Source organism: Sinohyriopsis cumingii, unplaced genomic scaffold (assembly GCF_028554795.1).
Source record: "Sinohyriopsis cumingii isolate HCF-2022 unplaced genomic scaffold, ASM2855479v2 utg000555l, whole genome shotgun sequence".
NCBI classification, from domain to species: domain Eukaryota; kingdom Metazoa; phylum Mollusca; class Bivalvia; order Unionida; family Unionidae; genus Sinohyriopsis; species Sinohyriopsis cumingii.
The window spans coordinates 859,572-875,930 of record NW_028315910.1 but is presented as its reverse complement, the minus strand read 5'-3'; the positions used below and the strand labels follow the sequence as shown (position 1 = coordinate 875,930).

At 36.9% G+C, this 16,359-nt stretch overlaps 1 protein-coding gene across 2 annotated transcripts in view; it reads left to right on the top strand.

Annotated features, from left to right (window-relative positions):
- The window catches only part of LOC149773793 (speckle targeted PIP5K1A-regulated poly(A) polymerase-like), a 60,276-nt gene that overhangs the window by 1,135 nt on the left and 42,782 nt on the right, over positions 1-16,359 (top strand). For both annotated transcript variants that reach the window (XM_089946008.1, XM_089946009.1), the window contains exons 2-3: positions 10,513-10,703; positions 13,702-14,307. In XM_089946008.1, the coding sequence (XP_089802134.1) occupies positions 10,513-10,703; positions 13,702-14,307 (797 nt within the window). The remainder of the gene's footprint in view (positions 1-10,512; positions 10,704-13,701; positions 14,308-16,359) is intronic.

The following is a 16,359-nucleotide window of genomic DNA, read 5'->3' as shown; positions in this document are numbered from 1 at the left end:
GACCAAAAAAATACCAATAATGTGTAAGCCACCTCTGCAATTAATCAAATTTTAGAGTTGTCAAGTTTGAAGAAATCTTTACGAACAAGTTTGAATTTAGTGTACATAGTGTACTTTCAATATTCTAATAAATAAACCAATCGGTTAAGTCAAAATGACTTGTAGAAGTTAAAATCACGCATAAATATAATTAAAAGTATAGAAAATTTTGACGGCGGTACCAATTAAAGTCAAATTTGGTTTAAATAAAGTATTATCAAATACGGCTTTCTGCTAAATGAAAGCCGTGTACATTAAGGCAATGGTAGCAATCTTTGTTTTTCCATCATTTCTTCATAGACTGCTATTGTTGATATGTTACAGGATTCCAGTATTGCAAAGCTATGCGGTCAAGCAGGTTTTAGCCCAAGTCTCTCTGGTATCCTTGTGCTATGTCCCCCTAAGGGACTGCTCCATAGACTTTCCATCAAACTCTGGCGTTCCACACTTTTCTCGCCCCCAGCTTTATGTATTCTTCACGGTAACGCTGACTTGGTTCTGGTGGTTCGCTCTTCTTAGCTTGCCCTCCATTAGAAGACTGCACTGCGTACAACTTTACCTCCGTCACTCTTGTCAGGTCTAGGTGAATTTCCAATAATGCAATATTTCTTCAGTGACGGGCTCTGGAAAAAACTGTAGAGTTTTTTACTCCACAATACTAATGCTATGGGCACATTTTTATTATGTGCTCCTATTGCATGTTTTGCATGGTTTTTCCGCCCTGCCACCGCTCTTGTTGCCGGTCCTACCACATTGCTGTCCACTGCCTGAATGTGATGAATGTGAGTTCAATTATGTCACTAGTATGCTCTGTTGACATACATTTGAAATTGTTGCAATGCGACGGTAGTTGAGGTATGCCAAAATATGTTTAAGTATGGTCATGTGGGTGGGGGATATGTTTTCTTGAATGAAACGACACGTTGCTTACAGTACCAATAGGCATAATATATTTTTTATTTATTTCATTAAAGAATAATATTTCAACATAACCTGATTTTGACATTCCTGGCTTTCATTGCTTTCCAGCCAACTAAAATGTAGGCCAACGAAACTTTAAAACGGGTCCATTTCTTTTATGAGAATTTTAATTTATTTGAGAAATGATATCAGGGTAAGTTAAGTCTGGCAAAGACACTATAACTATACTTTGTAGAAAAGCGTTGTTATTGGTTGTCAGTTGTTTGTGATATTCCTGAAAGTTTGACTTTGTTACTGTCATCAAAACATGCTACACAGCGCCATTAGTTAGGCTGTAAGACCCATCAACCCCCCCCCTCCCCGAACAAAAATTTTGGGTGATGTGTCTTAACGTTGTAGGACTAGATAGTGCCCAGTTCTTGAGAGAACGTAGTCCTACAATGTAAGATGTTTATGTTGTTAGTGCTGCGTCTTACTGCCTATATAACAGCCTTGTTTTGGCATGCGGAGAACTCGTCCCAATGTATCTGGAGAAGTCGCCCCAGAGTGGTTGGAGAAGTCACCCTAAAACTTGTCACCCAAATAACCTTTATATAACAGAATTAAATCATCTTTTATGTGATTCATATTTAGATTTTTATATATATGCGATCACAATAGAGATATTAACTGGTAATCATAAAAAGCAATATCATAGTAATATTTCTAAGGATGGAATTAAGTCTTTATATTATCTGATGAATGACGACAATATAGTGATTAAAAAGGATGATGTCAAGCACTATTATTATTATGAATCAATATGATTATGTTAAGGAAGTTGAACATCAATTAGAAATTAACTAAAAAATTTCAACATGCATTAATGAGATTGCTAAAAATAATTCCGTATATGAGGAAGTTGATACTTTCCCTCTTAACATACGTACACCTCAGTTCTTCATATTACCCAAAACTCATAAAAATCTTGACCATAATTTACCTTAAATTATTCAGGATGACCCATTATATCAATTTGTAATTCATATACTGAAAACCTATCAGAATTTATTGATAGTGTTTTACAACCTTTAATGAAATCACTTCCTTTCATACATTAAAGATGCAACTACTTTCATCAAAAAGTTTAAATCTATTGAACAGCTATCTGATAATTTCAATCCTGGTATCATTAGATGTAACATCACTATATACCAACATTCCGCATGCAGATGGTATTGAAGCGTGTAAATATTTTCTTGATAACAATCCTAATAATATCACACTATCTAGTGAAGTTGTTTGTAAAATAATGAAACTTATCTTGGAAAATAATTAATTTCAATTTAACAATACAAATTACATACTTATAATGGGTACATCATTGGGTATTAATATGGCTCCGTCATACTCTTCCCTTTCATGGGTAAATTAGAAAAGGATTTTCTTCAAAACGAAAAGTTTAATCCATCTCTTTGGTTCAGATTTTTAGAGGACATATTTATGATCTGGAAGCATTCAACTGAAGAACTGAAAAAATGTATTGATCGCCTAAATCATTTTCACCCGACAATTAAATTTACTTATACTGCATCTAGCACGCATGTTTTATTTTTAGATGTAAATGTAATTAAAAAAAATATTGATAACACTGTCTCTACCAATATTCATATCAAGAAAACTAATATCCACCAATATGTACACGTGATCATGGTGTTTTTATATATATAATAAAATAACGTAATCTTATTTTGCATCAGTAATTTAGTAGTGAAATATTTTTTAAACTTCTCATTCAACTTGAAATAGTTTGTTATTATTGAGAAATAATAAAATTACGAACACTGAAAAAATATTATAAATAAACTAAATGATGGGCATAGTATAAGTGATCTTTCAGAAACGTCAAAATTCTGTGCATTAGCCATGATGATGAATTCTGTAGCAACTGCATTTCCTCAGTATGTGTCGATGCTTTTTATCGAGTTCAAGTATCATTCGTCAATGGTTAGCAAATCTCAATGAACAATCAGATTAAATTGTTCAGTTAGAGAGATGATAGTATAACCCTTTGGCTTATTGATGTTCATCGCCAATTCAGTTGATTTCGGGTTATAGAGGTCCATGCCATAAAGTCATCTCAGGATGACTTAGGTTATTAGGTTGGAACCATTTCATATATAAAACTCCAGACATCACATCTTTGCTTACACCCTCTCTATTTTCCAAATAAAATGCATTTGATGATTTGAAGAGCAGAGCAAAAAGGGACAGATGACACTTATTTTCATTAAGTACAGAAGCGGAGTTGATCATATGGAAAAGTTGAAAAATTGCAAATTTTATAGATTTAATAAGTTATTAACCCTTTACCTCATACAAGTGTCTTTGGATGCCTCTACTCCATTCGCATGTAAGCGCCTTTTGACACCTCTACTCCATTTTTGCATGGAAGTGCCTTTTGACACCTGCTGTACACAGCAGCCATTTTAAGCCAGTTTTTGTAGTGCCACCTTCAGGGAAAACACCCATTAGATACTACATTCATTTCTGCGATGACAGTTACGTCAGATCACGTGGTCACTGTTTATGCTCTGGTCAGTATCTGCTATTTAAAGTAACTGGGTCATAATCTCCACTCTCCAAAATGAAGGTCACAGATTTTATTCAGTACTTATGAAGTTTTCACGATTAGAATCACAACTATGAAAGATTCAATACCTTACGTAAAGGCTCTGATATTGATATAGACAGCAATTAGTTTTTATATATTATCAAATTCAGATGACTTAGTGATGTAGATGTAGAAGAAAAACTTGTAAATTTAGAGTATGAGAAATGGCAGCTACGATTGGTCATGCGGCCTCACTGTCATAACGGTGAACAAGTTCTCTCAAGATTTTAAAGCACATAAAAAATTCTTCCATGAAAAATAATTACACAGCTATAACAATCGGACTTTACTCTTAAATTTTTCCACACGTAATAGATGCGTACCAAAAATGTAAAATGGTAAAAATTGCTGTTAAATGTATCATACACTACATTGCTTAACAGTTAACAGGCAGGCCTATGCGTATGGAGTCGAATAGGTAACAGGTGTTCGATTTATAGTGTGCTGCACTTTGTAACTATGCTCTATGAGGTAAAGGGTTAAGTTGAAGAAAAAAAAAAAATAAACAACCATGTGGTGACATCTCAGAATTACTATATATGATCCTTAGGGGCAATGTCTCCAGGCGAAGTGGGGCGACTTCTCCGACCACCATGGGGCAACTTCTCCTGACACTTGGGATGAGTTCTCCATGGGGCGAGTTCTCCGCTATTCTTCTTTGCATGTTCCCTAGGCAGCTAATAATAGAACGAGAGGTCAGATTTCCAGAAATAACTTGCATCCTTGGCAGCCCATATCAACACTCTTAAATTTGTCTAATATTCTTAATTTGCTGTATTTATCCTGATGGAATCAAAATCTGACAGTTGCAGATGGCTGCATTTTCATGTTCCGTTGACGTATGTAGTTGGTTGGAATGCAGTGGAAATGGGGCAGTGCCGAAATCTGATTATGTTCAAGTATTAAACAAATAGAAGTATGCTAATATTGAAAAAAAGTGTTAAGATACTTTGATTTTGTTCTTTATGATCCTTTTAACCAATTCTTGCATTCCTGTCTTCACTGAAATCTAGTCAATGGAACTTGAAAATGCCGTAGTTTGCTTGTGTTAGAATTTTAATTTATTAGAAAAAGAGAGTAAGTAAAGTCTGCCTAAATCAACATGCTTCTAATTTGTTGAAAAATGTCTGTCAGTGCTGCCAAGTTTGTGAGATATTCCTGAAAATTTGGAATTTCTTTCCATTGTCAGTCACCATAGGAAACGCGCTACACAAGGCAGTTATTTAGACCACTTTCATTGTAGGACTAGAGAGAATGCATCACAGCTTCAACATTTGTTTGAACTAATCAACACGAAGTCAGACAGACAGAAAAATTTGTCAAAAATCCAATGATTATCATTTGTGAAATAAAACAAAGATACATCCCAAGGGGAAAAAACTCCATTTTACTGATTTTCTTTTGCTGCCAGTATTACTAACATTTCTGATGGGGCAGATCAACTTCCACCATAATAGGCAGCCAGTCGGCAATATGATGTGATGGCGACATGACTTGCAGCATATAACTGCATCAGTAATGCTGTTTAGAATAGTGTATACAGTGTTACAAAGTTTTATCTGGATCTGTCATGACTGATGTTGCATGTGACCTCAGTAGATTGATTACCTTATTTGTCAAGAAGCAAAATAATATAGTACATTGTATTGACGAGTCTAAATGTGAAGTAGATGTTTTCCACAAGTTCTGCCAGCTTTTGCAATTGACTTTAAAACTTCATCTTTATCTCTTAGGGCATTAAATGTGTATTTAGCACTATTTATAAATTTTATTAAGGATGCATGATAATATTAGATACATGTGTATTAAATGGGGATACAGTAATCGTGATATAAAGTTCTTATATCAGTGTAGTATGATACTGATGTGAATTTGGATTAAAGGTTGCAATGGAGGTCTCTTATTTTTGTAAATTAATATTAGCAATACTTTGCTTAAAATAGGTTTCTGATTGACAAATGCCTATTTGATTCCATACCTGTACCTTTACGACTGCTCTGGTGGCCTAGTGGTTAGACTGTCTGCCTTGGAAGCAGGAGGTCGTGGGTTTCGAACCTCGGCCTAGTCGTACCAAGGACTTGCAAAAATGGTACTATTGGCTGCCTTGCTAGGCGCTCAGCATTAAGAGGTTAGTGTTAGGACTGGTCTGCCTGGTGTCAGGATGTGACTAGGTGGGACATCATGCTACATGTCTGTGGCATGATGGCCCAGTGCTAGACGTCACTTTAAACTGCCAAACTGCAGACATCATAGCAATATTACTGAAAAATTGTTAAAGCTACGTTAAAAATCATAATCACACACACATGCCTGTACCTTCAATAATTGACTTCAGTAACATCAATATTTTGTTTTCCCTGGAAATTGCAGCATGGGTAATCAGAAGTTACATCTTTGTGAATCTTAGTCCCTTCTTGCTAATTTCTCCACACTGTCACCAAATATGAAGAAAACTAGTGCTAATTGCACATATTTTTCAGCCCTAATATTTTTTTATAAACTCGTATATTCAGGAAGTTTCTTTTCAGTTTCTTGTCATTCTTAGCACTGTTTACTAAGTAATTGAAATTGTCTTACTAAGTAATTGAAATTGTCAAAATAAGTTAAATATGAAAATTAATTTATTAAGAAATAATATGGAAGAAAGTGACTTGAACTTCAATTGCTTTTTTGTTTATCATATAATAAAACATGCTTTTATACAAGTCAGACACAAGAAAGGTGCTGATTCAACATTAAAAGATTAGCTCAATGTATTGTTGTTTGGGAAATAGACACAAAGGATGATAACAAAAAGCCACCTCCAGCATTAGTGACCATAGCTCAGTGTGCACCGTTACAGTGCAAGGGACAATTTTATGCAGTGTTATTGAGCCAGCTGTCCACTGTGATGTTGTCCACTTTGGTGTGTTAAATAACTCATTGAATGTAATAGTGAGAAGTTGATATGTAATAGTGAGAAGTTGATATGTTATAGTGAGAAGTTGATATGTAATAGTGAGAAGTTGATATGTAATAGTGAGAAGTTGATATGTAATAGTGAGAAGTTGATATGTAATGAGAAGTTGATATGTAATAGTGAGAAGTTGATATGTAATAGTGAGAAGTTGATATGTAATGAGAAGTTGATATGTAATAGTGAGAAGTTGATATGTAATAGTGAGAAGTTGATATGTAATGAGAAGTTGATATGTAATAGTGAGAAGTTGATATGTAATAGTGAGAAGTTGATATGTAATAGTGAGAAGTTGATATGTAATAGTGAGAAGTTGATATGTAATGAGAAGTTGATATGTAATAGTGAGAAGTTGATATGTAATGAGAAGTTGATATGTAATAGTGAGAAGTTGATATGTAATAGTGAGAAGTTGATATGTAATGAGAAGTTGATATGTAATAGTGAGAAGTTGATATGTAATAGATTAATTCATTAGGACATTTTTGAGAGCGTACACGTTGGAGAAAAGAGTTCGTAAAATGGAGTATTTTTTCGCTTTGTTTCAATTTACATCTGATAATGATGACTTTTCCTGCAAAATGTTTTGATCCATATGGATCAATGTTTACTATGTTGTTATGGCAACAGTAATAGACATCACACTTTTTCCTATTTCTTCATTAAAAGTGTTGGATAGACATGGAACTTCACATTCTGTTAGCTAATCATAATCAGCTTACACAAGTCGTATCAGATTAATTTTAGTAATGGAGAGTGCACATCTACCATTTAACATTATTATAGGGTAATACTGACAAGGTCTTTTTCAAAGGAAACAAGTCTTGGCAACTGTGATTTCACTTTCATTGAATGGAGGGCAGAGATGAGTGAAGCAAATCTTACTCTGAACAATTAATCCACTTTTTAGACACTTTTTATACTACAAGGTGGCACATATTGTCCTGTTGTCTGTACAGCTGTCTCTTTATTTCTGCACAGTGACTTTAGATGCAGTTGACCAAACAATGTGGGTGGCTTGTACTCAGGGTAAGGAAGAACCATATCGATTTTAGGGTTGAAAAAAGCGGTACAGTCAAGGTGAAAAATTGTTTCCACACAATAACTAGAGTTGTCCATCACCTACAGTTACCAAAATATATGGAATGCTTGCACTTAAGGTTAGCAGGAATCTTATTTATTTTAGGTCCAAAAGGTCAAGGCCACAGTATCCAGTGGAAGGAAAAAACTATTTCTGTACAATTACCGGATTATGGCCATCATCAACATTAGGCTATACATTTTGGTGGTCATGGTCACATTGAATAGATTAAATCAGTTTCCCTCCATTCATTTGTGTTCTTCAGTATAGACTGGAACAAACTTGGCTTTCACATGTGTTAAGGTTGGACCTTTTTGATTTTTGGGATTAGATATCAAAATCACATTCACTGAAAAAAGCAAAATTGGTTTCAGCCCAAAAATGGTCAGTGGTTGTGCCATCACTCAAGTCTGCGAATGACTAAGACGTGTAGAAAGAAGCCTTTTGAATGTGTGATCAAAAGACAAAGTTACTCTGTAAGAAAAACCCTTAGCAACTTTTGTACTAGTTTAATAACTTGAGCAAAGGTGGTGGAATGTTTGTACTTAGGTATTTAAGAGGACAGTTAATTTTGGGATGAACCAACAAAAGATCATGGGGCTGCAGATGAATTTTGGTCTTTCCTTGTGGGTTTGCAGATAAATTTTGGTCCCGAGTTGCATCCTTGACCAAACAGTGTGGATGGCTTATACATGGGTAATGCTGATCCATGGAATCGCACAAGTAACATTGTAGCTGATGTAAATTTGAATATCTTGGTAATATTCAGGGACATTATTTTTACAGCCATCTGTAAATGAAGCATACACTTGTATTTCTCCAAATACTCTGTACCGTATGTACATATCACTTGCACATCTTTCCAATAGTCACCACACAAAGCAGCGAGTTTCATGCAGCAGTATTGTAAAATAAATGTTATCATGTACAGTAGTCCCCCTCTTTTAAGGCCACCCCTATTGCAGCAGGGAGGTGGCCTTATAATGAGGGTGGCCTTTCTAGAGGGGGATGACAAATGCGAATAATAAATACATATGAAAAAAGTCACAAGTACATTTAATTCTAAAACATTTAATATTTTCATTTAAAAATCACATGCATGTTGTGAAATAAATGTAAAACAAACTGTTTCATCATTTTCAAAAGAATGTTATAAGTAACCATTGATATAGTTTTAAAACTGTCTTTATAATTATGTTACAGATCACATCATCTGTCAGTCTGTTGGTAACAGTCTAAAAAACAAACCAGTCTCGTGACAATTAAAAATATCCTTGCTGTCATATCCCCTGCATATATCGTTTATTCTTTTGTTCCAATCTTCAACAACTTCATTATTAACATCAGCTGATTCTCCACTAAGGACAAAACACTTAATATTGTGTCACACTTGAAATCTGTTTAACCATCCGTTACTTGCGGTAAAGTCGTCATATCCCAATTCAACTGACAAAATTGTTACCACCCTCATTGTAAGGCCACTTTCCAGCTGCAGTAGGGGTGGCCTTATAAGAGGGAGACTGCTGTAATATTAACTTTAGTGGTACATGTACTTTAGTCAACACTTCTTTCAATAATGAAAACTTGCCATCAGGAAACATAAATCGGATTACTTAACACGTTATGAATAAAATACTAGTTCTGGATACATATTAAAATAAAATGCGGCTGCTTGTGAGGGGTAAATGTTATATTATTGCACTAATATGCTGGTCACGTTAGTCAGGTGGCCTTTCGCAAGGGGTACTTTTGAACACAAACTCGTCGGTGCCAACGGATTCTGGCCGCTGGTCAGGGGGGCCGTTCAAGAGGGGGACTGCTTTTTAATTCCACATTATTTGTAAAGTTTACCAATGCCACCTTTCAGAATGTTATGGTACTGTCTAATATCCTAGATCATTTTGTTTTGTTATAATAATAAATTTAGTGCTTAAGACTAGGGTACCAGACTGATTTGGTGTTCTGACTGTTAGCACCCTTATTATATTAAAAAAGGAACAGCGACATTCATTTTTAACATCACAACTTGAATGTGGCACTCCTCATCACTCTAAATCGCAGTACGTCGTCTTGTTCTTTAAAGGCGGTCCTGACTAACAGGTCTGATCTTTCCCTTTCCATACAAAACACAAGAAATGGGAATGTTAAAGATAGAAATTGGTAAACCATGATGTTGGAATACATGTAATGACAAACCTAGAGATGGCATTTTAATTGTATTGGTAATGGATTGACAAACACTATCAGGAATTTTTGTTTAAATCTTGTTACCTTTGAAAGTGATGAACTTGAATTTCAAAGTACAGTGTAGATATGATATACAGTTGGTGAAACTGCTTTCCCCTGATGGCAGGGTGGCTGTAGTGATCAAATACTGCCTGTCTGTGATGGCTGCCATATTTTGTCTTATATGGCAGCCATCACCAGACATTTTCTCTACATCCCTGCTCATTGCTTGCACAGCTGACTTCCTTTTATTCCCAGTGCACAGTGTGTCCTCCAGACTGACTGGGCAGCTGGTGACAAGACAAGGCAGTGTCAGTGTAACAGTGTCACAAACATTTTAGCGTTGCAGAAGTAGATTAATGAAATATTACAATGTATGTGTGAAATCTTTTACCTGACCTCGCCACAAGTTGGAAACTGATAAAGTTTATTTAACCTTGGTTTTGTTTAGCTTTCCTTCCATCATTCCATCCCACTTTGATTTCTACTTAATAAATGTGTTTATTCTTTCTAGATTTCTCTTTTGATGGTATGGTCTCTTTATACAAGTGTCTGATGGAGTTTATACAAAAATGTTCTGTTCGATACTATATGTCACAGTTTTACGGAGTTTGTTCAAATCTCTATTCCATATAGTCATGGCCATGCAGCATCACATGCGTGGAAAGCGGCACCAGACCAGTCTGAAATACTGGAGCGAAAGGAAGGTGCAGGCAGATCTGAGTTTGTATGTTCGTGGGTTTCCTCCACGCACAACTGATAATGAGCTGTGGAACTACTTCTCACAGTGGGGACAAGTGACCAAAGTTACCGTTGTACGGCCAAAGGTATGACTGTCTATTCTTTATTTCCTCATTTACCTTACTCACTACCTCATAGCATCTCTTGCTGTGTAAGCTGTCACTATACACATACAAAAACCACAGAGTGCAGCGTGCTATCAATAGAACACGTTAAATGATTTTGCAAATAAGCCTTCCTGGAAAATTTAGAGTACTGTAATAGATGAAAGGTTCAACCTAAATTGTTAAGTGTTTTACACTGTTTAGTACATAATCATTGTTTTCAAAAAGGATACATAGTAATATTTGATCTTTAACAGCAAGCTGTAAAATTACTCCTTAAGTAACTTCTGTCCAGATAACTTGCAACTCGTCTCAGTCAGCGTAATCATCATAAATGCACTCTTGTATTCAAACATACAAAATTTAATCTAACATCACAGCTATGTCCACAAGCTTTCCTATTGATGAATAACCCTTTACCTCTTAGAGCAAAGTTACCCAGTGCAGTGCGCTATAAATAGAACACCTGTTACCTATTTGACTCCATACGCATAGGCCTGCCTGTTAAATGTTAAGCAGTGTACTATATATTGCGTTTAACACAAATTTGAACCATGGTGCACATCTGTTATGTGTGGAAAAATTTTAATTTTAAGAGTAAAGTCCGATTGTTATAGTTGTGTAATTATTTTTCACGGAAGAATTTTTATGTGCTTTAAAATCTTGAGAGAATTTGTCCACAGTCAAGTCAGTGAACCTGCAAAACCAACTGTAGCTGCCATTTCGCATACTTAAAATGTACAAGTTTTTTGTTTGAGTCTACATTACTAAGTCATCTGAATTTGATAACTTATAAAAACTAATTGCTGCTTACATCAATATCAGAGCCTTTACCTAAGTTATTCACGCTTTCATAGTTGTGATTCTAATCGTGAAAACTTCATAAGTACTGAATAAAATCCATGACCTTCATTTTGGAGAGTGGAGATTATGACCCAGTTACTTTAAATAGCAGATATTGACCAGAACATAAACAGTGACCACGTGATCTGACATACTTGCCATTCACAGAAATGAATGTAGTATCTAATGGGGGTTTTCCCCCTAGGGTGGTGCTACGAAAACCCACTTAAAATGGCTGATGTATACAGCAGGCATCAAAACGCATTTCCATGCAAATGGAGTAGAGGCATCAAAAGGAGCTTCCATGCAAATGGAGTAGAGGCGTCAAAAGTTGCTTGCAAGAAGTAAAGGGTTATGTCCCAGTTCTATTTTGATATCTGACTTGCTCTTCACCAGAAGACTTCTTGTGATTTCTAGCTTTTCCAGAGTGAAAATTATGCCCTGCAGACATCCAATATGAGCATCACAATGAACATTAAATGTCATGTCACTAATTCTTGCATATTAGCATGGGTCTTTCAACAAAAATCTTCTAATGTCTAGTTTGTCCTAAATTGAAATGGCGTCAAACTTGGATCCAGTATGGCTACCACAGTGGCTAATTTGAAGAGTTTGTCTCAGGGATATTGGAGATGGTTTCAGCACTTGGCAGTTAGAAAGTGTGTTTGTGTGATTTGGAATTTTTGTGTAGCTTTAAGAATTTTCCATTCATGTAGCTACAATGTCTTCATTGTGGCAGTTTGTAGTGATGTCTAGCACTGGGTTGTCATGCCACAGATGTGACACCGGCCCAACCAGTCCAGACACTAACCTTGTAATGCTGAGTGCTAAGCGAGGCAGCTACTAGTACCATATTCCTAAGTCTTCGGTATGACTCAGTCGGGATTCGAACTTAGGCCACCACAGTTAAAAATTAAAAATGGTCTTATCTTGAATTTCTTGAAATTCTTTTCAGACAGTAAAATGTCAATCCATACAAGGGACTCTACTTGAACCAAGTGAAACTTCTAAACATTTTGTTCCCCCCATCTCCTGACATTTAATCTGAGACACTATGGGACAGTTTGTTTCTCCATCTCCTGACCTTTAATTAGTAAATAAAATTGTCTAAAACAAATCACTTATTCTAGTAATTGTATTTTTTAGCTTCATTGATTATTGCTACTTCTGAACTATTGGGAGGATCGCCATGAAACTTTTTTTTGGAATGGAAATGCTGATCAGTTGGACATCTAATTTGGCTGTCAGTGGCCATCTTGAAACTGAATGATGATCCATCAACATGGGGTTTTGGGGCCCCCGAGTGATCTAAAGTGCTCTCCGTTACGGATCACTGCCATCACACCTCTGTCTGCGTGGGTTTGAGTCTCGGATTCGGCTAATGTGGGTATGTGAAAAAGCTTGCCAGTAGCTTCTCATGGGTCGGTGGTTCTTACCGGGGTTTTCTGGGTTCTTCCTCTACCATTAATACTGGCCGCCATGTATAGCCTATCATGTGCTGAAAAAGGGCGTTAAACTCTACAACAACAATCAACATGGGGTTTTCAATAAAAGGCTAATGTTTATTTGGTCCTTGCCGAAATTGGTGCCAGTCTGATGTTGAATATGGTTGCCATGGTGGCCTCCTTGAAAATCAAAGGGGTTTTAACTACAAGACTTGTTATGATGTTTGAATGACAGTGGTATTGTACATTTTTATGGCTCTGGTCTTAAACTAAGTTACATAAAGAGCAAAACCAAGAAGTTTTGTAAAATTCAACAAATAATTAACTTTCTTCAAATACTAAGTAAAAATTTAAAAAAAAGAACTTACAGTATCGTGAATTCAATCTGAAATAGTCCTAGAAGTTCATTGGCAAGTCCAAATGTATGGATCAGATTACTTGCTATACAGATGGTGGATGTCCCGTGTGAACATTGGCATTTGCTGCTGTTCAACATGCTGATTACATATGCGATTGGTAACAAGTGATTTTGCTGATATTGATAAAAAATATCTTTATCTAATCATGGATATCAGCTTCTTCTATATCATCAGGAAGTGATGTTTTTTTTTCATAGAAAAATCAGCTTAGCAAATTTTTTATTGTGTAACTGCAGTATTATTGAGTGACAGAAATGTAATTATGTATTTCAGGGTGCTTATGCCATTATAGAGTACATCTCTCCCCAGTGTGTGCAGTATGCACTGAGTCAACCCAACCATATCCTTAACAGTCAGAAATTGATGGTTCGTGCACGTACTGTCAAAATGCCATCAACGATGCCTGGTATGTCAAATTTTCCTGGTCATCGCAGTGGCTTTGGCCATCTACAACAGCAGCAGCAAGGAAATGTTACTGGCACTGGGCCACAAGTTGCAGTCCAAACTCAGAGCAGCGCCCCTGGTGCCTATGGAAACCAGGGTGGCTATGGCAACCAAGTTGGACAGTTTGGAAACCAGGTTGGACAATTTGGGAACCAAGGTGGACAGTTTGGCAACCAGGGTGGACAGTTTGGGAATCAAGGTGGGCAATTTGGAAACCGGGGTGGACAATTTGGAAACCAGGGTGGACAGTTTGGTGGATACCAGGGTGGTTATGCCAACCAAAGTAGCTTTGGAAACCAGGGCGACCTGGGTTATGGATATGAAGAGGAAGGGAACCAGTCCAAAAAGGTCAAGAAAGGGGCACAAACTGTCGACAAAGAGGTCGACCAATACTACCATGAAGAACTAATGGACAAAATTAGTCAAGTCACAGGGGTAGGTATAACTTGATAACTATTTTTAAAAAAATACTATTATTGTTAATTTTAGCAGCATTGAAATCTGACACTGTTTGTAGTATAACAGTGATAATAACATGAATAAACAACAGTTATATAGCAAAAAACTTGCATTTCACCAGTGTATTTGTTTGATTGCTTGTCTTCTCAGTCTTTGCTTTAGTTGAGTGTTACCAATGTTCTTTTTCTTAAGGTTAGTTTTGTATATATGTCTTGTGTATTAAGCAGCGCTCTATTAAATTGTTCCAGTAATAGGGTAAGTATTGTCAAACATTTCTGGTTCCGGATTTTTGCTTGTGTTTAATTGTATCTTCTGGAGCTTGTGCTGTCACAAGGGAACGGCACAGGAAAGCCCCATAGGACACTTACCCAACCTGCTTAGTGTACACATGGTGTCGTGCATGAATAGCTGCCCAGTTTGTTGTTTTCTGTCTGATGAGGCGTATAACTTTGCAGAAAGGTGTTACAATTACAGGGGAGGAAGGTCCCCCTCTTCCTCCTTGTCTTCAGTGGATAGCCCCCTATGTTCCCAGGATTTGTGAAGATCCCTTCCTTTTTGAGGGAAGGACTACTGCTCCTGTAGCACAAGAACATTCTTCAACATCTGTGGTTCAGAGATCGCTGAAGGGCCAAGGATGGATGAATCATTGGTGCCTCAGAAGGGAAGAGAAACACCCAAGAGTGAGTTGTGCCCTGCACTTAGGGACAAGCAATGCCCACTGAAGCTTGGTGTCCCAGTGATTTAAGTTAATAAATCGGGCGCCTCTGAGAGGGAAGAGACATGATCTCTTGGATAAACTTTATGTGGGCCAAGCAGGTTCTTGTTGTTGGATCAGTCTTTGTGACTTCTTGTTGGATCAGTTTTTGTGCCTTGTTGTTGGATCAGTTTTTGTGCCATGTTGTTGGATCAGCTTTTGTGTCTTGTTGTTGGATCAGTTTTTGTGCCTTGTTATTAGATCAGTTTTTGTGTCTTGTTGTTGGATCAGTCTCTGTGTCATGTTGCTGGTCATCAGATGCAGATTAGTGGCAAATGAACATCAAGCACTGGGCTTCAAACATCTGGTTGCCAATTTTGGACTTTTAGTCTAGAGATAGGGAGTTGGTTTATACTGGCCCCCAGTCCTCTGGTCTTCTTAACGTTCTCTTTTAATTCATATGGGATATGTGGGAATCCTCCTTTGTAGGAAGCAAGTCTTTCAGTCTTCCCCCACCACCATCACCATGGTGCCTTGGATTTTACTTGATACCAAGGTAGGGCAGATGAGACAGGCCATGGACTTACTTCACCCAGGATCAATAAAAAGATGGGGGACCACCACTCATCCCAAGACTATCTTGAAGGGGTTAGTGATCTCACTTGCTGAGGAGGTCCACCAGTAAGATTAGGTCCCATCATCCCCTGTGATTGGTTTTGGGATGTGGGCAACCCCATTTAAACATTTCACTTTCCTGATAGAAATACTGGGATAGGCAATCCTGTTTCTCACTGATGTCCACTCCGTCATGGTGGACTCAAGTAGCAGTGGTGTTTCCCTCCAGTGGAGTTCCTGTCTCCTTCCATACTGACATTTGGACATCAAAAGTGGGGATATTGGCTGTTACATGGACTCATCTTCTAGTTAAAACTTTGGAGTTTATGGTCAGTACTATGATGATCACATATTATGCTGATCTCTTTTATGGCCACCTTGAATCTCTTCAAGAAGTAAGCATCGTCTCCAGTGGCACTTAAGCGGTTGCTGTAAGCTGTGGCAAAGACATGTCATGTACTTGTCATGTCATTGGTACTCTCAGGAGCTTCTTCACTTCTGCACCTTGGAAACATCAGAGGTCTTGATGGACTGCAGCAAGAACCTTTAGATATGCTCCACTTGAGGTAGAGGCATAGCTGCCAACCCTCATGAATTTGGCATGAATTTCACAACTTTTTCAGCGATTCATGGATTCACACCGCTAGTCAAAAATTAATGAATTCTCCAATTCTCAATTATTTTAAATCTTTAATAAAATAACCGATTTGCTGTTAATC